We start from the raw sequence: 25716 nt of genomic DNA on the forward strand, positions 1-25716 counted from the left end.
GAGGGAGGCTTGGGATGGGTGAGCGGATACAGGCCAGTGCTGAAGATACCAAGAACCACATTCTTACTTTCAGGTTAAATTCACACGTAGAATAAGGTATTTAAATAAGAACAGGGCTTGGTACACATGAAAAAAGTCCAAAAATATTTATTTTTAAAAAAAAGTTCTTTTTGCTCTTAAACAGCACTTGCTTTTTTGGTTTCAGAAATTAGTTCTGTGATTTGTTTATGTACCACATTTTATATCATATGTGGGGCAGAGGAGGAAGGGAGAGAAGTAAAATGGAAGAGGAATTAATTCAGATAATGAACATTTCCAGCTTCCAGCAGTTGGCCCATGAGATGGAGATCTCTGTGGATACAGTCTGCTCCCACTGGCAATCACGTATCATCACCATCAGCAGTGCTGTCACTGTCGCTGGCCACAAGGACCTCTCTGTTCTCATAGGTCCAGAACCCATTCAGATCAATCAGAATGCTGGTAACAGTGTCTCCTTGACTGCTATTGATCAAGTCTTGAAGGGAGATTTTGTAAGGGTCCTTAGGCTTCACCATATCAAAGATTTCATCCTATGAAAGACAAGTCAAAATTGGGAGAAAAGCCCCACACATTAATGAGCAGAATAATGGCTATTTCATACCATATACAGAATGATCTTTGGGTAACTAGTGCCACCCGCACCAATTCACAAAAAGCAGCTGTTAAGCCCCAAAGCATTTAATTCACAAAGCACACTGACTGATTGGCTACAGTTCAGAACAGCATCCTCAGCTCCCACATCTCAAGAATTTGCTTTTCTGGGGAGGCTTCAGCCTCAAAGTGGCAAAATGAATCTCAGTTCTCTTGTACGAGCTAAATTTTGTAGAAGCTCTCATACTTTAAGTACTGAAACTAAATATACAGTAGGCAGTAATCAGTTTTATAGGCTGTTTGTTTCAGTCACCAGTCTGCCCCCTGTCCCCCAAGGAATGATCCCCAGAACTGTAAAACGGACTTAGCAACTACTTTCAAGTGTAAGAAACAGCAACATGTATTTAACAGGTAATTTGTCTATTATTAAGGAAACTACGAGAACACATCAGTTATTTTACAGAGCAACTGCTGACTAGAAAGGCATTTTCAAACCTACGAGTGGGACAAGTCAGCTCATTTCTGGTACTCTCCAAGTAAACATACAGCAACCTAGAAATTATGATGTAACACAAATTATTAAATGCTTATTCACAGATTTTACACAGTACTCCATTTGGTAAAGCTAACCTTGACATCCTGAAAAGAAACTGGTTCTTGTCCATGAATTTTCATTTGTTCCTGAATAGCCTAGAAAAAGGAGAAGTTAGGAATGGCTAGTGTAGTATTATACTGACACTGTACAAAAGTTATTAAATGCTTCTGCATTTTAAGCTGTATTGCCCTCTAACAAAGCATTCATGGTACAGCTTGCAGTAATTTTTCTTCCATATGTGAGGTGAGGGTGAGTTAAGGCATTATCAATGATACACATCTCTAAGTTTACAGTTCTTAATGAATATGATATGAACCTCACTTTTATTATGACCAGTGTTTGAGCAATTTGCATATTGTGTCCCTCAACACTCAAAACTTAAGATATTACTACACTCGAGCCATAAGGTTCCATTTCTGACACAGTATGAAATACAGGCTAAGGAAAGAGAAAAGGAAAATGACCAATGAACAGAAAGACAAAGCAATTATTTTAATGTGGTACTATTTAAACACCTGCACCACCAAACCTACATCTGCAAGTAACAGCTGTGAACAAAACTGTTTCACTAGCACAAGCTGCACAGCCTCTGTAGGTGCAGACCTATCGACAGTTAATGCTGGCAGAAAAGCAATCAATCATTCACAGTCAAGAGGAAGTGTTCTGATTTCAAGGAAAACTTAGAATGTTCCATGTCCAAAAGGAGACTTGGTACAATACAGAAATAAGGTGTGTATAGGATCCTGCCTTGAGCAGGCCTGAATGCTTTACTGACTCTATGTAGTCTGTACCTTGTTCTTCATCCTTCAAGCAGATAGCTAAGCACAAGGACATTATTATTTTATAATGCAAAGATCCATATAACAAAATCTGGAGTGCTTGTCCCTGTGTCTGAATAGATACTACTGAGGGAAACCTGCACATGAATAAAGCATCAAGCTCATAACTCAGCTGGAACCATCCACAGCAAAAATACTGTTTTACTGCAGAGCACTTCCCAAGATATCTCAGGTATCGATGAGAAAAACAAGATGGAACAACAAAACACCTGCCCCCTTTCCCAACCAAAATCACCACTAGTCAGAAGAAAAAAAAATCCAAAACAACAAAAACCATCACATACAAACCACAGTTTGGAGAAAGATTTGACAATCTTAAGTTAATTTGAACAGCAACTAAAAAAAAAATTAAGCTTAGTTTAAATCTATTTTAGAAGCAACAGGTATAAATGCAGACTATGAAAAATGCAATAAGCTTTTTTCAAGCAAAGCACTGAATGAAAAAATCCCACAGCTGTATAGGCCTATCAATAAATTTCATTATCTTCATCTCTTTTAGTGAATTTCAGTATTACAGTTGAAATTAAAACCATGGGCAATAATCAATTAGAACTATCATAAAAGATTTTAACAGGCAATCATCACATAATCTTAGGACAATTTTCAATTAAAAAAAAAAACATCCCAAATCAATAGAAAATAGTTTTCCTACTCAAAATCAAACCAGTTAATTTCAACTGCAGATAAACTACTGAAAATACCTTTTGAAATCTTTCCAATTTTAGTCTTTAAAAAAAAAATTAAATCTTCTTATAAGTCATTACTAGCCTGCCTGTGGCTATTGGTAATTTAAAGTCATTTCCTGCAGATCTGCATGCAGAAGCACATAGGCTGCAACACCATAAACACAGAAAATGGCCTACTTATAAAGAGACTTACCCTAAAGAAATAATTAAGGGAAAAGACATTCAGGTGTCCTTTGTTCTCTATATCAAGCAGTTTGAAAATATATTGCAGAGCTGCAGGCTCCTTTCTGTTTTCTAATGCAAGCACAAAGTCCAGGTAGGTTTTATAGTCCTAGAAGTAGATACAATCATGTTTATTACAGTCTTCTTTCTAAATTGATTTTGCAAGCAGGAACTCTATAATTGGCAGCTATTTCATTCTAGGGAATCAGTTTATTTTCTGAAAAAGACAACATGAAATAGAAAATGGCTGCTACCACTAATGTGCACAGAAAAGTTAGTTTTTAATGTCTGCTGATAACGGAAAATCCTGCAATTTTAGAGGCAAAATAGCATTCCAAGTGAAACATGCCATATATATGCATTTAAACAATGTTTACTATATATTTAAACTGCTGAACATACCCAACTAGTGAAGAAAAAACATATAAAATGTTTTCATTATCACAAATTAAATGTCTAGTGGCAGTAAGCCTACTGGTACCAAATAGTGAACTATATGGCCAATTACATAATCCTTAAACCAGAGTCAGTGGTTTGGCAAATTACATGCAAGAAACATTAGTTAATGTTCCAAACAAGTATCACACTTTTCTTTTTCATTAGTATGGATTCTTGGTTTCCCAATCAAGATACAGCTGTGACAAGGTCAGAACTCCTCCAGCCCTGTGTGTATAATTACCCTGTTTACCTGTAACACCAGGGAGTTGTGCTGTCATTCAGAGGGAGCTTGACAGCCTGGAAAAATGGGCTAACAGGAGCCTCACCGAGTTCAACAGAGGGAATGCAAAATCCTGCATCTGGGGAGGAATTACCCCCTGTACCTGCAGAGCTGGGGGCTGACTATCAGGAAGCAGCTTTGCAACAGGCCCCTGCAGCAAAGGCTGCTGCCAGCACCCTCAGCTGCATTAGGAAACGCTTTGGTGGCAAGCTGAGGAAGGTCATCCTTCTCTACTCAGCACTGCTGGTGCTACATCCAGCCACTGCGTCCTGCCCTGGTCTCCCCCACACAGGAGAGATGAACCTACTGGTACCAGGCCAGAACAGGAAAACCAAGAGGATCCCTCATGACCTCAGTGATTATGGGATTCTAACAAAAAAACTGCTCAGGTGGCAAAAGGGCTGTATGGTGAATTTGTAACTTATCACTTCACATTCCAGTCATCTGAATGCAGACAAGAATTGTGGCTGAACATTAAGTAAAGCTTCAAACAATATAGATATAAGGTGTTTAAATTAGTTAGACTTCTCATTTTTCATATCTATGGAAAGCTTAAGATGAAAAACAGTTGTCATCATGAAGAAGTTGACAGCTTAGCTAACTTGCACTAATCTCAAGTGTGCCACTTGTCTTTGCTTCTCTTTAAAGCATAACATATAACTAGAAAGTATTGCTGCATCTATACATTTTTTCAACATGCACTTTTGTAACTGAATCTACAAGTGGCTTTATCCTAGGCTGTCTGGATTCTCTATCACCTCTGCTTTTTCAAACAAGCAATTTTTTTAGGCCACACTACAATCACCTTGCTCTTAAGAAAATCAACTTGCTAATATGTTGCATGGTCATTTGAGTGCACAATGTTAAACAAAAGTTTCTTCACCTCAACCTACTCTTTAAAGATACTATTAGACATTTATAAACTCAATAAGCCAAAGATGTCATGCTGTGGACAAAGGAAAAACATGTAATTACCATTTCACCATCATAAGTTAAGCACTCCTGAAAGACACGATCCAAAAATATGTTGGTCAGAGTCCCTGTTCCATATCGGGATAGTTCTTCTTTGCTGAGCATGCCATTGTGATCTTTATCAAGGTTTAAGTACTGACCTAGCAAGGAGATTAAAAAAGCAAACCATAATATACCTCTATTAGAAAAGAATTCTTTCAACAGAGAAAAATAAACAATTAAATACTAAATTTTCCAATTTCCATAATAAATTAATGCAGTTAAGTGAGAATTTACTAGATTCACAATAATATTCATAAAGCATCAGAAATAAGTACAGAACATGGAGGGAGAGAAGTGAGATTCCCATAATGAGGTGTCAGCAGTTCTAATATAAGTGAATAGCTGTGGATACTGAGAGAGGAGCAGAAGGCTAAGAGCATATTACTTTATAGAAATATGCTGTAAGCATTAATAAAGAGCTAAAGAGGATGCAAAGGCATGAACAGAGCCAGAAGAGAAGGTTACAGAGGAATCTTGTACCTTGTGCAACAAAGTGACAGATTTTAACGCCACAGTAAAGAGCAACAGCGGAGAACCAAAATGATAAAGAAAGTCAGGAAGATAAACTGAAAGGGTGAATAGAGGATTTGAAAAGACAAGTTAGCAGGAGGATTTAACATGACAAAAGCAGAGGAAAAATAGCAGTAATAATGTGACTAAGTCATACAAGAAAGAGGAGAAGAAAAGCGTTGGCATATAAAGGAACCTACCATAAACTCTTAATGCAGAAGGAGCAGAAAACCAATTTGTTTCCTGACTTTCTTTAGAAAGTTCTTCATCCCTTAACTAAGTGAAACATAAAGTTAGAATTCAGAAAGAGTAAATTAAAATACAACAGTATATGTTAGAGACCTTTACCTCCAGTAAATCATCCAGGAAGCTGCAAGCTAAAATATCCTGTATCTTTATTTTCCCTGCAGCAAGAAAAAGAAAATACATTTTAACAGTTGCTCAGCCAACATATCCATTTGACTATTCTCATTTAGGTGGTTCTACTTAAGAAAGAAGTATTTGGAGCAGAAAAAGATGCCCTTTTAAGGAACAAAAGCTAAACAAAACTCATGTCTAACATCAAGGATAAGGCTCTAATTTCAGAGATAAAATAAAATACCTTTTAAAATGTTTGGACAAAACTACTGATATTGGCAGGAGCTATCCTGAAGCCTTAAATGCCAGAAAACTAGATTAAAATAAATGTGAATGTTCAATATCAACTACTCAAAATGTAAAATAAAAATGCAAAGAAAGCATGCTTAAAACATTTGATGAAATAGTAATCTCCTAAGTGACATGGTATTCTTACACCTTCAAAACTCCAGCTGTGACACAAAGCTACGGCAGCAGAATGCACTTCTGCTGGTGCAGCTCTGACTGGTGCACAGAAACTGTGCTAGCAGCTGTGCAAAATAATGGCACTTAAAACTTCCCACCCACCTCTCCAAACGTTTGCAATTACCTCTGCCAGAGGCTGCTGCCCACACAATTCTGACCTTTACAAGGGGCACAGCTGGACCTTGAAACACATGCAGTTTGTGACTTAAATCGAGGCCATAGGAGGGAGCTACACTTGTAACAAGCATTATCAGACCTAACTGCAGACCTCTCCTAGTGGGTCTACATGGCACATAGGTTTAATCACAGGAAAAGCACATCACTCTAACCATCCTGAGCATTTCCACAGCTCTGTGGATGTTCTGACAAGCAGTTGTGTTGTTGGTTGTTGTCTATTCACCCTAAACACTTAAAAAATTAGCTACTGCTAATGGCTCATTATGATGAAACAGTATCTTATTTGTCAGTGTTTGAGAGATAATTCTATAGTACCTCAGCTGATAGGTATCACACAGAAATTCATTAGCTGTAAAAGTAGATTATTAGACTACAATAAAGAGTCATATTCAGTGGAGAATAATCTACAATGCTGAACAAAACCCTACCAGGACAACTACACATTGCTTTGAAAACACAAGTAGCTTCAGTGGAAGCATTTTAAGAGACCTACCTGTTCTGAGAGGATCCAGAAAGAAGAAGAACTTCCTAACTGCTGTGCAGACATAAAAGGAGTAAAAAGATTTTTCTAAGCCATCCAGTTGTGGCAAAGTAGGGATGAGTTCCAAAATATAGTTTTCTAAATCCTGCAGAATTAAGAAAAGCATAGAACATTATTATTGTTCCATGTTTGCTATATTCCCTCCTTGCTTTCAAGTGTATTTTGTTAAAAATACAGTCCTGCAACAATGCAGAAAGGGGCATGAAAGCAGGTAAAAAAGCTTCTGTCTATGTGCAAGAAATCCCAGATCATATACATGCACATGTTATTCTAGGGCTGAAACAACCCATTAATGAATCAGAATTTAACAAAGTACATGATATCTATATGTAAATATAAATGCATTCCACTGTAGCTTTTTCAAATATTAGGGGGGTAACTCCTGATTGGCTTATCCCATTGCTTAATATTCTTCAATAAATCTTTTTTCTTTCAGTTGAGTGGTAACTAGGACATTTTTATTTACTTTATAATATTTACCTCATTTTAGAACAGGAGAATAATTCACTGAAGAATAATTTGTGATTTTTATCATATCTTACTAAATCTAGTAATCTAGTGCTAATGACAAAATCTTTGTAGATACAATCCTTTTTTCAGAAAACTACCCCTAAGTTTAAAAGGCTAGCACCACTCTCACCACCACATCTCTTGAATATATGAATTGCAATTTATCCAAACAAATGTGCCCACCCCAAATCTATGTTATGATATAACCTTTTACAAGACAAGGCTAGAAGAAATTGGGATCTTTCTGATGCTCTGTCATTTGATTTAAAGAGAGACATTAGGTTAATCAAGAATTTACTTACTGATTCTCTGAGGTAGCCTTGTCCTGCCACATCATATAAACTGAGACCTATTCTTGTCTGATGAAGCCATACTGTGAAACAGAAAACAGAATTACAATGCAAGAAACCTATGGGGCTTTTGAGTTTATGTCAAAATCTAGAGGCCAGGCACAGCTGGATTTTAAGTGATTCTTCCCATTTTCCTGAGCCTTAAGCAAAGCCATGTCATGTACTGCTTAGAAACACTGTTTCAGTCTCTAAATTTTTAAGAGTCACTTGCAGTATACTATAAATATACACTTCATAAATATATACTCTTTATAATATAAACATACACCATTGCCACGACTGCCTTATAATAACTAAATGTGAAAAAAGGCTGAGCAGACACCACATTTTATTTGGTGTATCATAGAATGGCTAGGATTAGAAGCAACCTTAAAGATCACCTAGTTCTAGCCTCCCCCTGCCACAGGCAGGGATGCCACTCACTAGATCATATTGCTCAAAGCCCCATCCAACCTGGCCTAGAACACCTCCAGGGATGGTGCATCTACAACTTCTCTGGACAATCTGTTCCAGTGCCTCACCACCCTCTAAGTATTTCTTCCTAACAGCTACTCTAAATGTCTCCTCTTTTAATATAAAACTGTATTGTCCTACCTACTGCAAAACTGTATTGTCTTACCTATTGCAAAATTGTATTCTCCTTGTCCTATCACTGCCTGGCTAAGAAGTCACTCTCTCTCCATTTTATACACTCCCTTAAAGTACTCAAAGTCCACAATGAGGGCTCCCCCAAAGCCTTCTCCTCTCCAGGCTGGACAAACCCCAACTCTCTCAGCCTGTGGTCACAGGAGAGGCTCACATCTTTCCTGTGCTGACTCCAGATGGGGTCTCAAGAGTCTCGGAGCAGAGAGGGAGAATCTGGCCATGCTGGCCATGCTTCTTTTGATGCAGCCCAGGCTTTCCAGGCTGCAAGCACACACAGTAGATGATATGGAATCATATGGATTCTTCTCTCTTACTGACTAAGAAATGTGTAGCAGTGCATTTTCACTGCACTAAACAGCTGCACTATGTCACATACAGATAGATTTCTCAATCCCTTGTATAGCACCAGACACTGCAGCTACAGCCAAAGGTCAGGCCCCCAGAGTTACAAGACAAGAATTAGAATCATAGAAACATCTGTCTTTGTAATGAGAAGGCACATTAACTGGAAAATCTACAGGACAATGTGCTTGAAGCCATTGTCAAAGCACTGTAACAGTGATGGAGTATAAGAATAATTAAAATTAATAAATTAGATTAATAAAAACTATTATTCACATACTCAATTAAATTAAAAACTCAAAAAAACATTAAATTTAACTCCCATTTTCTGAAGAAACAGTTCAAAAGTCCCTCTTATGCAATATAAGCTGTCCTTCAGAACATTCACTCTTCAACGTAAGTGTTTGGCACAGTGTGCTCAGAGTCAGATAGCAGGCATTATACAGTGAGGCTGTTTTGTTGTTGGCTTAAGTTTAAAGGTAAATGTATCACACATGAAGTGATTTGGTGGTGGTGGCTTTTTTTTTTAATTACTATTTTGTTTGCTTGCTTAGAAGAAAGGCATCATCCTAAATACACAAGACTCAAAACTTATGGGTGAAACAAGCTCTGAAAAACCTCTGTCTGTCTGGGTGGGCCTTTCTGAAATGCATACAATCCTAACAGGTTTTGCCACAAGTCTCCTATCCTGCAGCTTTTGGGTTTGTTGCTGGAAATGAGTCTATTACTCATTCCTTGCATATTGTGCACACCTGCACATCATGCTTCCTGTTCAACACATTTCTCATCCTCTGCACCACAAGACTTTAAGTTAGGCAGGCTGAGCTGCTCAGAGAAAGGTGCTGTTCTCTTAAATCTGCTTTAGCAGAGCTAAGAACACAGTAGCCAAGGCAAAGATAATGAGACAATCTTCCTTTCTGCTAGCCAGCCCAGTATTTTTAAACAACATCTAATACATATTAAAAAAAAAAGGGCATTTTTCAGTCCAAGTGGCTATTTGTAATAAAAAAATAGCTGCAAGCATGGTAAGTGACAAGCACAGAAACACACTGAAATATCTGACACACAGTTAAAAAATACAGACATCAATGTAGAAGGACAAATGGCAAACAAAGCTATCTGCCTGATCACGGTGGTTAAGATCACACTTGCCATGGAACTGTATTGCTTTGCACTTCACAGTATTGCCTGAATAAAGGAAATCAGAATGACATGTATATATTACAAACGTAATAATAATAATGGCTGGGGAGAGGTGGATTTCAGAGGTGTGATGGACTCCCACCTTCCAGTAACAAGAAAAAAATCCCAAGCCTCAAAATAAACAGCATTTGTAGTTAAGGACAGATATCACTACCGTTGAAGGGAACATCAAGTAACAAATAAAGCTGAAAAAGCCTTAAAATGAAACAACTTCTAACACAGAAGAAGCACTCACTAACCTTTTCGCATGACATAATTGAAGAACTGCATGATAGAGATTCTCCCATAAGGATCATTATGGAGTAATTTAGCAAAGATCTTTGCTGTAAAGAATTGCCTGCAAAACAAACACCCATCTGATTACACTGCACTGACAGATCCAGTTACAGTATTTGGCATTTACAGATCCTGTAAAATAATGTTTTAACACAGAATGTGATAATACAGTACACTGCACTCATCAGGTGGAATCCTACCAAGTAACAACAGTAAACTGCATAAAAAGCAGCTACCTCTTCTGCTCATGAGACTTTTCAGTGAGGTACAACTTTAGAGAGCTTTTATTCAATTTCTCTTCAGTACAATGTGCTTGGTAGCTTCCAAACTTCTACAACAATATGCACATAAAAGAAACTGCCAGTACTGACAAATAACTGGCTTCTGCCCAAATTTCAATCACAAAGCTATGTGCACAGCAGCCATCTCCAAAAGGAGCATAAAGAACTACCATTCACTGCACACTGCACATCTGGTAGGAAATTCTGCATCAGAAGATATTAGGGAAGGTTAGGCAATACCACTGGAGACATATTTCCAATTCATTTACATAATGTGCTGTTTGCTGACTACTGACATCTAAAAATGTTGATGCTGATAAAAATTTTTCTTCAAAAAGATGCACTACCATTCTTTTAGGCACCTCTATTACAAGTCACCTCAGAGAGGCAGAATACACCTTTGCAAGGATGTAAAGGAACCAGTTAATCAGTAACTACATGGATATGATTTTTTTCTCACCATTAAACTGTTCCCATCTATTTTAGCAACTGAAAGTTACAGTAGCACTTAGGTTTAGTCAAAATGAGCACATACAAGAGAAGAAAGTCTTACTTGCATTTTGGTCCAGCTTTTTCACCAACTTTCAAGAAGTTCTCATAATTAATCATTGCTTCTTCCCCAATCATTGGTGATGTCTGATGTTTGTCCAGTAGAAACCATAGATTCTTAAAAGATATTTATATTTATATAGAAGATATATTTTATATATCTTCTTAAATATTTATATTTAAGAAGATATCTCTTTAGAGATGTCAACGTGCTTAAGATATAGCATTTAAGAAACTCAGCAAAAATGTGGGCTTGATGCAAGGGTTTCTCAATTAATCAGGACACGTGGTCAGTTCAGCCAGAAAAGTCAGTGTGTGCTACTTCCATTCCCTTAAATGCTGCTAAACACATGCACACTCTCCCTCCCTCCCTAGCATTTCTAGGGTCACATCCCTTTTGTCTTTGCAGGGTAATAAAATCATCCATCTTAGGAGTCTCTCTCAGTGATACATAAACAGAACTTATTTTATCATCTGGGCCCACCAGGGAAATCACTGCAACATGCTGGAGAACTGGAAGCCATCCATTTAGTCTTCACATACATCATAACAAGGAAGCTTCACGCTGGCATTACCAGCCCAAGGTGAGGCAGCACTTCAGCTTTACCAAGTATTGTGTGCCCAAATACAAAGAACCTTACCACAAGATTCTGTGGGCAGACAGGAGATCAAACTCTGACAGGACATAATCTAAATCCATTCAGAAGCCATTACAAGACATACAGAAATAATTTTCCTACCTGCAGCTCCTCATTATCCAACAGTTCTCTACTTTTTCTTTGCAGAAAGACAGCTCGAGATTCTTCTCTTAATTTCTGAAGCAAGACTTCATCTTCAGCTGGCAGCTGCAAACATTGTGGCATTTTAATTTTCAGCACAGGAGCATTCAAAAACTACACATCCAGCAAGTATTCTTAGGTAGTCTTGAGTCACACACTCTGAATAAAGTTGTTCACTTAACAGAAAATAGCTAGTATACCAAACTTGCTTCTGCTACAAGAGGTATCACTTGCACACTGCCTCAAATCATTTCAATAATGAAGCACTTACCTAAAACAGGACATCTTTAACAGGAGAGAGAGGTACCTAACACCAGATAACCCACTGAGTAAGCACTTTCCCAAGGTTGCTAGGTATGAGGGCTCACACATAAAAGACATTTACTGCTGTGTTTTACTTGGGAGAAACAGAACATTCTGTTTTGTCGTAGGCCTGACTTTCCAAAGAGTGAAAGTCTACTAGACTTGTTTGGCCAACAAATAAAGATGATGAAAATGATGAAAGAACACCTAGTGTGAAAGTTCTGCCAATATTTACGTGCCAAACTGTACAGCACCACTGGAACTTGGAGAGTTGCACAAGTATCCATCAACTGAAACACAGGTACTTGAGAACTGCACTGGCAGAAATGTGAGACCCTAAGGAATACGTGACCATGAGAGGTTTGGCAGCAGCTGAACAGTCACGTTAATGAGTACCAGCAATATCAAGATGTCAACAAGTGCTCTCATCCTAATCTGATTCATGCTTACAAATAAGTTGCTGGACCAAGCATTTCTGATGGATGATGCAAGCAACAGATCCATCTCTAGTCTGCAAGACCAGTGCCCCACCATTTTCATGAGGCAGCGTCCCACCGTGTCTAAGCAGGAAACAGAAGATACACACATGTAACACCAGTACATCAAAATTTTTTTAGAACTTTAAGTGCCTCTGAAAGACAACTTCCTATCTTTACTAAGCAGACTGATTAGCAAAATATTTCACTGACCCTGATAAGATTCTCAGTACTTATTTAAAACTGCTGAAATTCACAATTGTACAAAACAAAAAATTAGACTAAGCGATTCACATCACTCAGACTTCAATCTACTTTGGCTTCTGAAGCTGCAGGGTCCCTGTGAGCGAGCGTAACTTTTTGTTGTAACACAGAATAGCCTCTTGTTAAAAGTTTATCCAGATACTTCACTTACCCTGTAGTAAAATCGTGGTATGTTTGCATATGACATGTTGTCACTTTTTTTCCCTCCTTTCCATTCCATGTAATATTTTGTGAACAACTCCATTTCTTCATCCTTTAGCTCTTGCTCACTCTTTTTGGCTGATTGACATAGAAAAGAATGTTCACGCTGTACTCCAGAGACAGTTCTAATGTAAAAAGGGGCTCGAAAAACAGAGTTAATACTGGGGATTATCTGGCTGCGCTGTTTGGTAACACAAAAATGAGGTGGAAACGAGCGGAGCACAGAGCAATCACATAACAATACGTTCCATAAGTATGTTGAGTATGGTCACAGCTCTCTTTCCATGACTGCACACACCCGATTCACTGCAAGGTGTGGAATAGCTCACGGAGCAGCTCCGTGAGGCTGCCTGGCAGAGCAGCAGCGCTGTCTGAGACACACCTGGGAGCTGCGGGCCGCCCCTCAGACCGGCTCGGGGCTGTCGCTGCGCACCTGCGCCAGCGCTGGCTGCGCTCCCCCGCCAGCCAAGCGCTCCCAGCCGCGGCTGCGGCGGGGCCGTGCGCCGGGCGGGGCCGGGCAGCGCAGCCCTCGCAGCCCTCACCGCTCCCTGACCCCTGAACCGCGGGAGTTTGGTTCTCCGCAGGGAAACTCCGGGACCCGCCCGGCCCCTGCGGCAGCCCGGACACGGCGAAGCACGGCAGCACCGGAGAGGCCGACGCTCGCCCCGCCGGCCGTGCCCCGCCCGGCCCCACCGCTGACTGCGGGTAGCCCAGGGCGCTTCCCCGCCCGATCCCGATCCCGCTCCCGGGGCACTCACGCGCGTGGCGCGCGGCCAGGCGGGCCCGCAGCCTCCGCTCCCACTCCATCGGCACGAGCCCGCCGCCACCGCCTCCCGGCGCATGCGCGCTGCCCTGCACGACGCGCCCCTGCCCTTCGAAGCTTTTTTGCCCACACCCGACATGGCGGAGCGGCCCCGTCCCTCCTAGCGGGGCGCGCGGATCACGTGTCGCCCCGCCCGCTGAGACGCGATTGGCTCCACGAGCGAGCACGGGCCCGGCACGCGCTTCCGGGCCAATGGGAAGCTGGCCCGCCCTGCCGTGGGGCACGCGCCTGCCGCGCATGGCCGCCGCGCACAGCGTCAGGTGGGACCCTAGCGGGGGCTGAGGGAGAGAGGGGTGAGTGGGAAAGGCTGTCCCAAAAGCCGGGGCTTTTGCGGTACGGCTGGGCCCAGTCCGCGGGGCACCGAGTGAGGGACGTGGGACCCTGCGGAGTCTCCCCGTAAGGCGGACCAGCGTGCGGACCTCCCGGTATTTACCTGTATAATCTAACGTGTCCCTGGGATTTCAGTATAATTAGTGCCCGCGGTGTTGTTCTGCCTCTTTGGCAGCTGTGTTACCAAGGATTTGGGGTTGGAAAAACAAGTTAAATGGAAGTTTGTCACCAGGTGGAAAATGTGAGGGAAGCAATGTAGGAACCGCCTCCTGGGGCTGCCTGAAGGATCAGGATTGGGATCTCTCACCTGAAATCATCACCTGAGCTACCTTGAGTTTCTTGTTTGCTAGCGTGCAGATGGAAATATCACAGGAAACCACGAAGCAGATCATGATGTTGTGATGTTATTTTATTTTTAGGAAGTCTCCTGACTTAACTTGGACAAAGGCAGGAAGAAAAACCCCGTGCTTTTTGTGTAGCTGCATCAACGTTGCCTTTCTGCGTACAACATTGACGGTACACGTCACTGCTGTAACCAACAAACAGGAATATGTAAAACATCTTCTCTAGAAAGAAAGATGCCCTCATTTTGGATGATTGCCCTCACAGTCTAAGAGATTGACTTTCATGAGAAAAGATTTCACCATTGTTTGTGTCCATAAGAGACAAAAAGGACTCACAGAACAAGCATTTGAAAACAGAAGCTTATACACCTTGACAGCCCTTGGGCTTCTATTAATAACCATCCCCATAGAAACTGTATTTTTCATTTTATAACTTCAGATACAGTGTGCTAATAGTGAGACAATTTGATCTTGTGATGGCAGTCTTTTCTCAAACGAGTCAGGGTTTTCAGGCTTTGCTATGGAAATGTCACATGTTCTGGCCTGTCTCAAGATGCCGACAACTGTTTGCTGCCTCTTTCAGCATCCCTAATAGGGGAAAAATGAACTATTTCAGTTCTATGACATCTTCCAGCACTGCTTTACCAGTGGACCCCAAAGAAAAAGATGTCTTACCTGCCAAGAAAAGGTCTGAAAATGATTGCAAAGAAGGAAAAGGATGGGATGAGGAGACTAAAGAAATACCTGAAGGGAAATTCCACTTTTCCTCCTCTGTTGGAGCTGCAAAGAAATGGTCAATGAGTCCTGCTGTGGCAAGGCATAGGTTTAGCAATGTACAACCTCCAGAAAAACCTTTGCAGGCTGAGGAATGGGACAAACTAAAGGAAGATTTCCAATCACCTGAAATATTTGAAGAAGTGATGCTGAACAGTATGATCAGGTGTAACAGCCCCATTGATGTGGCCAAGTCCTTGCTGACCCACCTGGCAAAGCGCAACGGTGACATTGCATACAACATGCTGGTCAAATACCTGACACTCTGTGTCCAGCAGGGACAGGTGTCAGAAATCCGTGATGTGTACGACATAATGAAAGCCAGGTTCAAGATTTTAGAAAGTGGGGCTTATGGCCTTCTAATCAGGGGCTTGAGCAATTCAAATCAATGGAGAATGGCCTTGACTGTTTTGGAAGAAGTAAAAAAGATTATGATTCCCTCACGGACATGCTATGAAGCTTGTATCAAAGCAGCCAGCCGTCACCAAGAAATGAAACTCGCCTTTGAACTGTACAGTGAGATGTTGGCTAAAGATGTGGTGCCAACCTTGCACGTCCTGCAGTCGTTTTTTGACTTCAGCAGGGGTATGAAAGGTGCTGAGCTACAAAAAGAGCTCTTTGGTGTCCTCTTATATTTGAGAGAGAACCAAATATACCCTCACAGAACATTTATGCAGAGTATAAAGCTATGGTTTGAAAGGTAAATAAAGTTTCAATTGCAAGATGTAGTTCACGAAGAGGAGGGATCCAGATTATCCCACAGATCAGCTCTGAGACCCCTCAACATCTCATTTTGATTTTTGCTTCTTCACAAGTGACATGTTGTCATGAAAAGATGCATTTTATTTTTGCTCACAAATTACTGTGAAAGTTTAAAATTTTTACTGATTTCACCATTTCTTTTACCTGTTAAATATTATTCCTTGGTACAAAAATTAGGAAATCGTGTTGGGTCATGGCAATTCAAAATAGCTGACCTCATCTCTTTCTGGGGTGCTAGATAAGGAATATTGACAGATGTATGAGGGCTTTTCCTGTAATTTATTGGAGTGTAGAAGTAGTAAGCTAGTTTAAGGTTAGATTCTTTCTTTAAAGGAAAGAGGCAGCAAATTCCACTAGGTAAAATGAAGATTAAGTGCATTGACTTTGTTAATCTCCTAGTATTCTGTACAATCTTAATAGGAGGCTCCATGTTTTAACACAGTATTTAGCTGGTCCCATGGTTTGTCATGAGTAGTGATTGTCAGACTCTGCAGATTACAGCTAGTTACAGTGCACATGCACAATGGGGTTCACCTGAGCCCATTCCATATTTGTCATGAGGTTGGATTTGAGCCCATCTGTGATTTTTTGGCTTTGATTTATGTGAACTACAGAGCCATTTTACAAGTTAGTCTGCCTGGATGGAAAATGTGGCAGTGGGAATGCGCTACCATTATTGGAATGACTTATGAATGTGTAGGGCAGTAACTTAGAAGTTGTCAGTGCACACTGATTGTTTGTGTGGTTCTTAAAATTTGAGGACAGCATAAACTGCTGAGGTTGACAGTGTTAGTTTTTTGCATGTTGTTAAATGCTGGTTCTTTATAAAATATTTCCAGGTGTTACTAAATTAATATGGATTTTTATATAATTTCTTTGTAACGTAGATGATTGTTTGGTTTTTTTATTTCTAAATTTGACCAAAATATAATTATTCTTACATGTAGTTTGGATATTGTTAAATATGAGCCTACCTAATTTTTTTATTTATCTTTTCCTCTGTGCTTATTAGTTTACCAGGAGGGAACTGGAGAGGACGCCTGACCAAAATTAAAGACAGGTAAATGCAACATTCTATTTATAAGTAAGATATTGTCTTGATTAGTCTGTATTGATCTCTTCCTTCAAAAATATAAAAACATGGCTTTCCTTATATACAAAACTATTTCAGTCCTTGAGAATATGAACCTTTGTTGTGACATATGATTTCACAAACTCCAGTTTCCAATTTGTACATTAATCAAGACCCAGCATGCACATTTGAAAAAGAATTATGCTTAGCAGAGCCAAGGCAGAAAAACACAGTAAAAAATAAGAGGTGCCGTTTTACTGTGTGGCTTATTTGTCTCCTGTTTAGGATTTAAAGACTTTCTTTTTTGTTGACTTTATGATACTGTTGTTTAACAAGATCTATAGTAGAGCAGTGTGTAAAATATTCTCTTTTTGAAAACTGATACTATTTGCACACTGCAGTTAATTTGTACAGATGAAAGATTTCTCCCCATCTCATTTTCAGTGAAGACAAAATGGTTCTTAAATTTTCACAGGTATATTTGGGTGTGTGTTTCTATTACAGTGCAGTTTTCTTAATTTCTGTAAACTGCTATTTTAAATGGTATTCTATTTGAAACCTTGTTTTATGCTTTTGTAGCAATTTGGCAGTTATAAATGTATTAATTATGAGAATGCCTCCAATGGATTATGAGAGTTTTAGGTGGTTTATAAAAATACTCTATGTTGCATACTGTGAAGTAAAAGCACATGTAGAGCCCACAGTTTTTGAAGCCCTTGAAAGAACAGGATATCTCACTCTTTTAAGAGTTGTTTGCTATAAAATAAATTATTATTATGTAAGAATGTGTGTGGTACTCTACTCTGTTATAATAATTCATCATATTTTAGACAGACTTTTCCAGCCTTTAAGAGTTTTAAAATTCTAAAGTCAATTGTCGTGACTGAGAGGTAAGTCTGTTTTCTGTCTTACTGTCTGTAAGCAGTTAAAGACTGAGAACTGAACCAACCTAGGTCGCCTCACATTTTTTCATGGGTTAAGAACCTGTGAACAAAATGGTGACAAGTGGTTCCATAGCAGTTATTTTGTTAGAACTGTAGAACACTTGATTTTGAACTAAACAAGTTTGAGGTAGCCTACTTGGATAAGTATTTGAATAAAACTGAAATGGTTTCAAGAAAATTAAAAGAGTATAATAGCTAGTGACTTTAGTAGGTTTTGGTTGTATCACAGAAAGAGTACAACTGATTTTCTGATGATTGTACTGTCTTGGGGTTCTTCTAAAGAATTGTGCTCATATACAGACACTTGATAAGTTAGTAATATTTAAGGAATTTCTTATTTAAAAGCCTTTTTCCTTCTATTTTCTTGTTTCACTATTATTGCAGTGGACAATGCCCAGTTTGCAACCATCAGCTGGAGGACAGTAACCTCACTGAAGAGGAATACAGTCATCTCAGTGAGAGAATAATGAAGGATGTGATACATGGAACTGACACTTTCAGAAAGACAAGTCCAGAGGTAGGTCTCGTACCCTGTCAGGTTCATTGCCCAAAAGGATAATATGCAAGTAATGTTCAGGCACTTTGAGAACACCAGAAATTTTTCCCTTTGCTTTAAACATTGGTAGGTCATTAGATAGGCCATGAAGTATCCTGTGTTTATCCTGTGAAGTATTCAGTTGTGTTTATAATTTGCATCTAAATCTCAACATCTTTCATATTTTATTTGTTCTTAAATTTTCAGCTAGCTGTTAATGGATGCTGAAATAATTAAAATGTGGGGAGCTTTTACATTAAAAATTAAAGTGTTTTGATCTTCTGAAGGCTAAATTTTAACTATGGAATAAAACCCAGTGAATAGAACAAAATAAGACATCTTGAGCTTACAAAAAAGTAAAAGAACTGGTTATAGTTTCATTCTGTCAACTTTTACAACCCACCAACCTATCAACTACTCCTCAATTTTAAAGATATACTTTCATATTTATAATTACGGTATACAGTATCAGGCTTTTCAAAGGTCATGGTAAACATACAAGAGGGCACAATTCCAGACACTACGGTATATTGCAGTTCTATCACTTCTGTAAAGCTTTTGACACTGCCTCCCCAAGCATTCTCCTGGGGAAGCTGGTGGCCCATGGCTTGGACAGATGTGCTCTCCCCTGGGTGAAAAACTGTCTGGGTGCTCAGGCCCAGGGAGTGGCTGTGGAAGGAGCTGCACCCAGCTGGCAGCTGGGCACCAGTGGGGTTCCCCAGGGCTCAGTGTGGGACCAGTCCTGTTTAGCACCTTTGCTGATGTTCTGGACGAGGGGATCAAATGCACCCTCAGCAAGTTCACAGACAGCACCAAGTTTTGTGGGAGTGTTTATGAGCTGGAAAGCAGAAAGGTTCAGCTGATGGGTCTGGATAGACTGGATCAGTTGGTCAAGGCCAACTCAGCAAGGCAAAATGTCAGGTCCTGGACATCTATCATGAAAACCCCAGGCAGTGCTACAGGCTGGGGACAAAGTGGCTGGAAAACTTCCCCGTGGAAAAGGACCTGGGGGTGCTGCTTGACAGCAGCTGGACATGATCCAGTGTGTGCCCAGGTGGCCAAGAATGCCAATGGCATCCTGGCCTGTATCAGAAATAGTGTGGCCAGCAGGAGCAGGGCAGTGATTGTCCCCCTGTAATGAGCACTGGTGAGGCAACATCTCTAATCCTGCATGCAGTTCTGGGTCCCTCGCCAGGAGAAGGACATTGAGGTGCTGGAGCATGTCCAGAGAAGGACAGTGGAACTGGTCAAGGGTCTGGAGAGTAAGTCACAAGAGGAGCAGCTGAGGGAGCTGGGTTTGTTCAGCCTGGAGAAAACGAGACTCGGGGGAGACCTTACTGGTCTCTACAAGTACCTACCTGAAAGGAGCCTGCAGCCGGAGGGGGTTGGTCTCTTCTCCCAGGCAACCGGCAAAAGGGCAAGAGGACAGAGCATCAAGCTGTGCCAGCAGAGGTTGAAGTTGGACATGAGGAAGAATTTCTTGACTGAAAGGATGGTAAAACATGTAATGGGCTGCCCAGGGAGGTGGTAGAGTCACTGTCCCTAGAGATGTTCAAGAAGTGACAGGATGGGGCACTGAGTGCTGTGGCCTAGTTGACAAGGTGGTGATCAGTCACAGGTTGGACTCGATGATTTTGGAGGTTTATTTCCAACTCTAATGATTCCATGGTTCTATTTCTGACACGTTTTGTGTGGAGATAACAGATTTGGTGGTAGTGATACGGACCAAAGCTGAGCCCCACTAGATGGAGCCCACACCACATCTCGGGGCAGGTTTGCTTTGTCTTTGAGTATTGATTGGGCATTTGCTGCAGCTGGCACCTCAGTTCTTCACCAGCTTTGAAAGTATGGAAGAGGACACAAGGTTTATTCTTCAAGCTTTCTGCAAGCACTGTCATTGAGCATGTTAATCAGTTACAGAAACTTGAAACAGTCTTGGGTATTGTAGTACATGCAGCCATCTAATTTCCACACAGATCTTATTATTAGTTCAGGACTTTTGATCTGATCTGGCTGCAAATTGTACAGAAGAATAAAATTCTCCTTAAAAATGTAGCAGTCATTTTAAGTATTTAATAGGTACTGGTGTTCTATAATATCATAAAATAAACAAAAGGCTGTGTTTTATTGAACGCTGTATGGCTTGAAAATTTCAAAGGTGTCAAGTAGACAGGGGTGGTTTTTTTTGGTTTTTTTTTTTTTTTGAAGTACCAGTTGAAGGTGGAGAGATTTAGGAAGGGAGTTCTGGGTAACAGGACCTTCACAGACAGGCTGAAATGTAGTAGAAATTATGTTCCGCCTGTGTGAGAGCCTGATTGAATAAATGCATACAATCTAATGAAACAAAAACTCAATACACTACATTAAATTTTGATGTCGGTAGATTCTGTTAGACTGTGTGATAGCTGAAATTCCATCATTTATCACTCTGGGGCCACCTACTTGTTAGTTTCAAGTTGATCTCATTCCAGTTCTGTATCAGCAGGTAGTCCCTGAGTGGAGATGAACTTGGTGTTTACTGTTGTTTGTACAGCTTAAAGTCTGCTTCCTCAGTGAATTTTGGACATGGATGTGGGGGTAGTGGCAAAACAGTGTCATGATCTTTAATGATGTTTCCAGAAATAAAATTAGGACTTTTTAGTTGCCTTTGTGCTAGGAAAGCAGTCATGTGGTGATGAAAATATGCTGCCCATTTTAGGTATGTCAGACTGTGGGACTTCTTCTGCAGCCACGGGCTTCCAGAGGGGAACGGGGTGATGATGCTTAAATAAGGATGTGGATAAATACATCTGAGAGGGTGGGGGGGATTTCATTTTCCAGTCAATCACTTTTTTTGTAGTGGCTGTAATTCAAATAGGAAACTTTAGCTTTGTATTCCTTCTTTTCTCCTAACTAGTTTTTTTTAGTGGATCTATATTTCCTGCAATGAAATGATTAATCAGGGAAACAGTTTGAGTTGCTTTGAGCTTTAAATATTTTTTTCCAACAGTGTTTCAAATTGAATATATAAATGCTTTTGGAATCTGTTTTTTTCTTCACTGAGGAATAATTATTTGTCTTACTTTTGCGACAGCATCATTGCTTTATTTTATTTCTGTCGCTTAAGAATAAATGTGATCAGAGTAGAAAATGAGTAGCAAAGATTGGTTTGTTGAGGATCCCCCAAAAGTAATTTGTTGTGCAGAGATTAAAAACAAATAAGTCCTTTTTGTAATTAGTTTTAGGAAAAAAAATCAAACAACATAGATTTGTACATCAGAATGGTAGTGAACACTATTTACAAATATGTTGAAAAGATGGCTTGCATGAACTATAAAACTGATTATCTGTGATAAGGAAATGTTACACATTAAAATAGACATCAATTCAGATCCTTATGGATAGCTTCTGGAAGGTCTATTAGGATATCATATGATGATCTAATACAGTGAGCTGTAACCTTGCAGGCTGCCATAGAAAAGAGACAGCTACAATAAGACTGTCACCTTTCGTACCAAATTTCTGTGTGGTATTTTCTGTGAGATGCTTGTTTACCCTGGCTGCATTTAATTGGGAGCTGTGCCATTGAGCCTGAGAGGATATAATTGGTGTGCTGAGAGGCAGAATCAACTTTTGCTGTGATGACTTTCATGTTGCAGCTGCTCCTGGGTATTTACGCAAATGCTGTAATTTCATTCCCTTTGTGGCTCCTACTTACCTCTGATAAGCCTGAAAGGGCTGGTGTGCAGTGGGAAGGAAGTTCATGGGAGACATGTATGTGCTGTCAAGAAGGCTGGAAGAGGTGGGTTTGTGCTCATGTGAATTCCCACACTAGATCTGGGCTAAGCAGGGATTTTACATATTCTTCTAGCACATAGGGGACAACAAAGAGGAAGTAGCCCATTCATCTCAGTGTTCTTTTGCAGCTGAATGAGGCGGTGCTATTTGGAAGGAACCTTGAACATTAGGCTCTAACTCTTACCTTTTAGATTGATACTTTTATTTGTTCTGTAGAGCTCTGGTTCTCCTTCCAACTCCATGATTTGCCCCAAAGGCCTAAGTGACCCAAAGGGCGCTTTGGGTGTGTGTCAGTCCTGTTCTGTCAACCCGAGATAAGTGTGCCATTTCCCTCCTCTACCTCTATTCCCATGGATGTTAGCTGAGTCCTGCCAGCAGTGCCCGCTGTGGGCAGAGGCTCTGAACAGGCAGCATTGTGCACATGCACATCACAGTGAGTGCCTGCAAGCACCTTCCTGTTCCTGACAGTGCCTCCCAAGGCTGCAGCCACAGCAGTTCCTGGCTCGAGGATTATTTGTAAACTCAGAGACCAAACAAATTGTGTGCAATCCAGAGTACACAGAGATACTGTACTGTAGGGTTTCAAGGGGATTTCCAAGCTTTGAAACTGTAGGGGAAATATTCAAACCCATCGGGCATAGCAACAAATAGATTTAAGAGTGCTCCACCAAGGTGCATTTAAAAAAAGAACTGGCTGGATTTCATTTGGACAGCTGAATTTTATTTCTCACACTTAATATTCATTCCTGTGTTTTTCTTCTGATGCCAAGAAACATTGCTGAAAACAAAGCAATCCCCATAACATTGCATTTTATGAAACTGTTAAAAATGGAATGTTTTCACTTCTCTAAAATACATCCTGTTTGATAATAGGGGGAGTTACAGTATAATTAAGTGCAGTATAATGTTCTGTTAATCAAAATTTGCTGTTTCCTTGCACTTGAGGATGTTGTCATTAAACAAGAGAGGAAGCACTGCTTTTTCTGCTGTACAAAGCTTAAAGTATTGTGACTTCTTCTGGAAAAAATACATGTTGAACATTGTAGTTTTACTTTTTTAAATTTAACTAGCGTCTCTCCATCATTCCTGAAGTGAACAAAAATTTTATTGTTCAGAGGAAGTGACAAATGGCCTTTTCTGCAGTGATTTGAATATGTTTTAGTGTGGGTTTTTTAATTCTTATTTTTGAACTCTACATTGGCAGGAACATAATAGCCTTTCTTGTATTTGTAAGTCCTCTGTGAATTTGCTCATGTATCTCCTTTGTATGTTAGATTACTTTGGCTTTTGGCATTTACTACTTTGGGTAGTAGACCTTTTTGGTTTGAGAATTTAGCTAATGGCATGATTTTTATTTCTAGTTGCCAACATATTTCTTATTTAGACTTGAGAAGAAAAATATTAAAGAGATTCATTTTTTCTGTGATTTTAAACTTATCATACACTTAAAACTGTTATAGACATTAAAATTATTTCAAAATACTCATGTGGATTACTGCTCATTGTTCTTACTGCTTGTTTAGCTCTATTTTCTTTGTTTTGAAACATTTATTTCTGTTACCATGTTTAACATAGTATCTGTAAATACTAATAATGAATTCTTTCCCTCATTTTTGTTGTGGTCTTGAAGCTCTTGTATGTACACTGGTATGGGAAGAAAAACATATATTTCTTTTCTATAATTCTATAAATGTATTTACAGAAGCTGAAATAGTGTTGTCTTACCAAAAAGTACTATTTTCATATTTATTACTGCTGCTTTTTCAAATACTTCTCGCTGTGTAAACCAGACTTTTGAAGTCTGGAGCTACACTTTTTAAAAAAAAACTTGAATTAATTAAGGTAGCAAAACTAGTCATTTTTCTGGCTTGCTTTTTCAAACAATAATTCCTATAGTTCTGGTTTTTTACAACCAACCTCTCTTGCTTTGCTGTAATATTCCAGGCTGAGAGTTACATTTCATAAAATGTTGTTTCATCATTTAGCCAGTTAGCATAGTCAGGGCTACATGTGGGAAAAGATGATCCCAGTAGTCTCACCTGCTACCAATCTCATTCCATTTCCTGGCTGCATTTTCATGCCAGGACAGTCCTCTGTGTTGTAACCTTAGCAGAGGGACTGGTGGAGACTAAGAACTGTTGTATGGGCTGAGTTCATCCACTTGGATCTTTCTCCATAAGATGTGTGCATAGGTAGGTGAGGGAACAAAGCCAGGAATGAATGGCTGAGGACAGGGAGAAGGTGGAAACACCCCTTTCTGGGGCAGCACCGGTACATACCAGTATAAGATGGTGGTGAAATAGTGCATGAGCCACCCAGCTGGTGTGGAATGCAAAAAAAAATGCAACTCTTTGTGCTTTTGCCAAGATATGAATGGACTTGAGCCACCCACACCCTAGTGATTAAACAATAAATTATTTAAAAGCTCTTAAATTCTTTACATCAATATAAATTCCATCATGGATTTGGTTATAGCTGGCTTTTTCTTTTAGTTGATTTAGTCAATTGTGTATCCATTTGTGAAGAAAAGATTTTTTAATAAAAGGTGCAGTGAATCATTTTTAAAGGTTACATAGTTGGCATTCCCCTGTTTTCCCAGTAAGACAATGAATGAAATCAGGTGGGTTTTTTAAAATTCCCTTTTCTTTTGTTCATGGTGTGAAACAGGATATCACTGGAGCCACTGTGCTGTGTGTGGGGAGGGAAGCCCTGCAGTGAGGTAACAGCCCTGGTGTGTTGCAGTACTCCTCTGCAGAACCTTATGGAGGGTCATGTCAATAAGCAATACAAAATGTGGTTTTAGCTTAGTTCCTTCAGTTTGAGTCATGTTTTCGAGTCCATAAGGAAAATGAACTTTTCCTTAAAAACTTTGTGAGATGAACCCAGTCAGAACAAGTTAGAAATCAGAATAAGGTTTGCTGTGTTTATTTTGGTGCTTTTACCTGGAGGGGCTGGGGAGGGAGGGAGAGAGAGAGATGTGTTTTGTTACTTGTTGGCTTATTGAAGGAATTCATCAGAAGTGCCCCTTGTCCTGTTGAGCAGGATGTTTCCAATAAATGCTCCTGTGGCATACACCACCTGTGGGGTGTGTGTAGATCACATGTTGCAGTCTCCATTTGGAAGGGTAAGCCTTTGTGAATAGCTTGCTTATTTTTGCCTAAGCCAACCTGACTCTTGGGGATGGTCCTGTGCAGGGCTAAGAGAGTTGGACTCAGTGATCCCTGTGAGTCCCTTCCAACTCAGCATGTCCTAGGATTCTGTCACCTGCATGTCATCATTGTACTGCATTGATAGCCATTGTGTCTGAGTTCACTTGATTAGTTGTACCCTAACTGCAGCTGTGCTCTACTTCATTTACTGCTCAGAAAGAAAGCCTTTAATTTCTTCCAACAGTTAGCTAATTGGGGAGATATCTTTAGGGA

The 25716-nt window shown here is 40.0% G+C and overlaps 2 protein-coding genes across 3 annotated transcripts in view; one reads left to right on the forward strand and one right to left on the reverse strand.

Annotated features, from left to right (window-relative positions):
* Positions 1–131: 131 nt before the first annotated feature.
* On the reverse strand, positions 132–13824 carry PPP2R3C (protein phosphatase 2 regulatory subunit B''gamma). Its single transcript, XM_066552682.1, has 13 exons — positions 13692–13824; positions 12884–13011; positions 11651–11755; positions 10915–11027; positions 10044–10141; positions 7567–7637; positions 6707–6839; positions 5563–5618; positions 5415–5490; positions 4666–4802; positions 2944–3081; positions 1261–1320; positions 132–569 (listed from the first exon to the last, which is right to left on the reverse strand). Exons 1-13 carry the CDS (start codon positions 13738–13740, stop codon positions 381–383), a joined length of 1353 nt encoding a protein of 450 aa, XP_066408779.1. The 5' UTR covers positions 13741–13824; the 3' UTR covers positions 132–380.
* Positions 13825–13933: 109 nt separating this feature from the next.
* PRORP (protein only RNase P catalytic subunit) overlaps positions 13934–25716 on the forward strand; it is a 38965-nt gene continuing 27182 nt past the window's right edge. Inside the window, exons 1-4 of one of the 2 annotated variants that reach the window (XM_066551982.1) lie at positions 13934–14016; positions 14506–15904; positions 16979–17026; positions 18367–18499. In XM_066551982.1, the coding sequence (XP_066408079.1) occupies positions 14907–15904; positions 16979–17026; positions 18367–18499 (1179 nt within the window). In that variant the 5' untranslated portion in view covers positions 13934–14016; positions 14506–14906. Of the gene's footprint in view, positions 14017–14078; positions 14182–14505; positions 15905–16978; positions 17027–18366; positions 18500–25716 lie in introns of those variants that run through there. The other variant, XM_066551983.1, reaches the window with a different exon arrangement.

Source organism: Molothrus aeneus, chromosome 6 (genome assembly GCF_037042795.1).
Source record: "Molothrus aeneus isolate 106 chromosome 6, BPBGC_Maene_1.0, whole genome shotgun sequence".
Taxonomy (NCBI): domain Eukaryota; kingdom Metazoa; phylum Chordata; class Aves; order Passeriformes; family Icteridae; genus Molothrus; species Molothrus aeneus.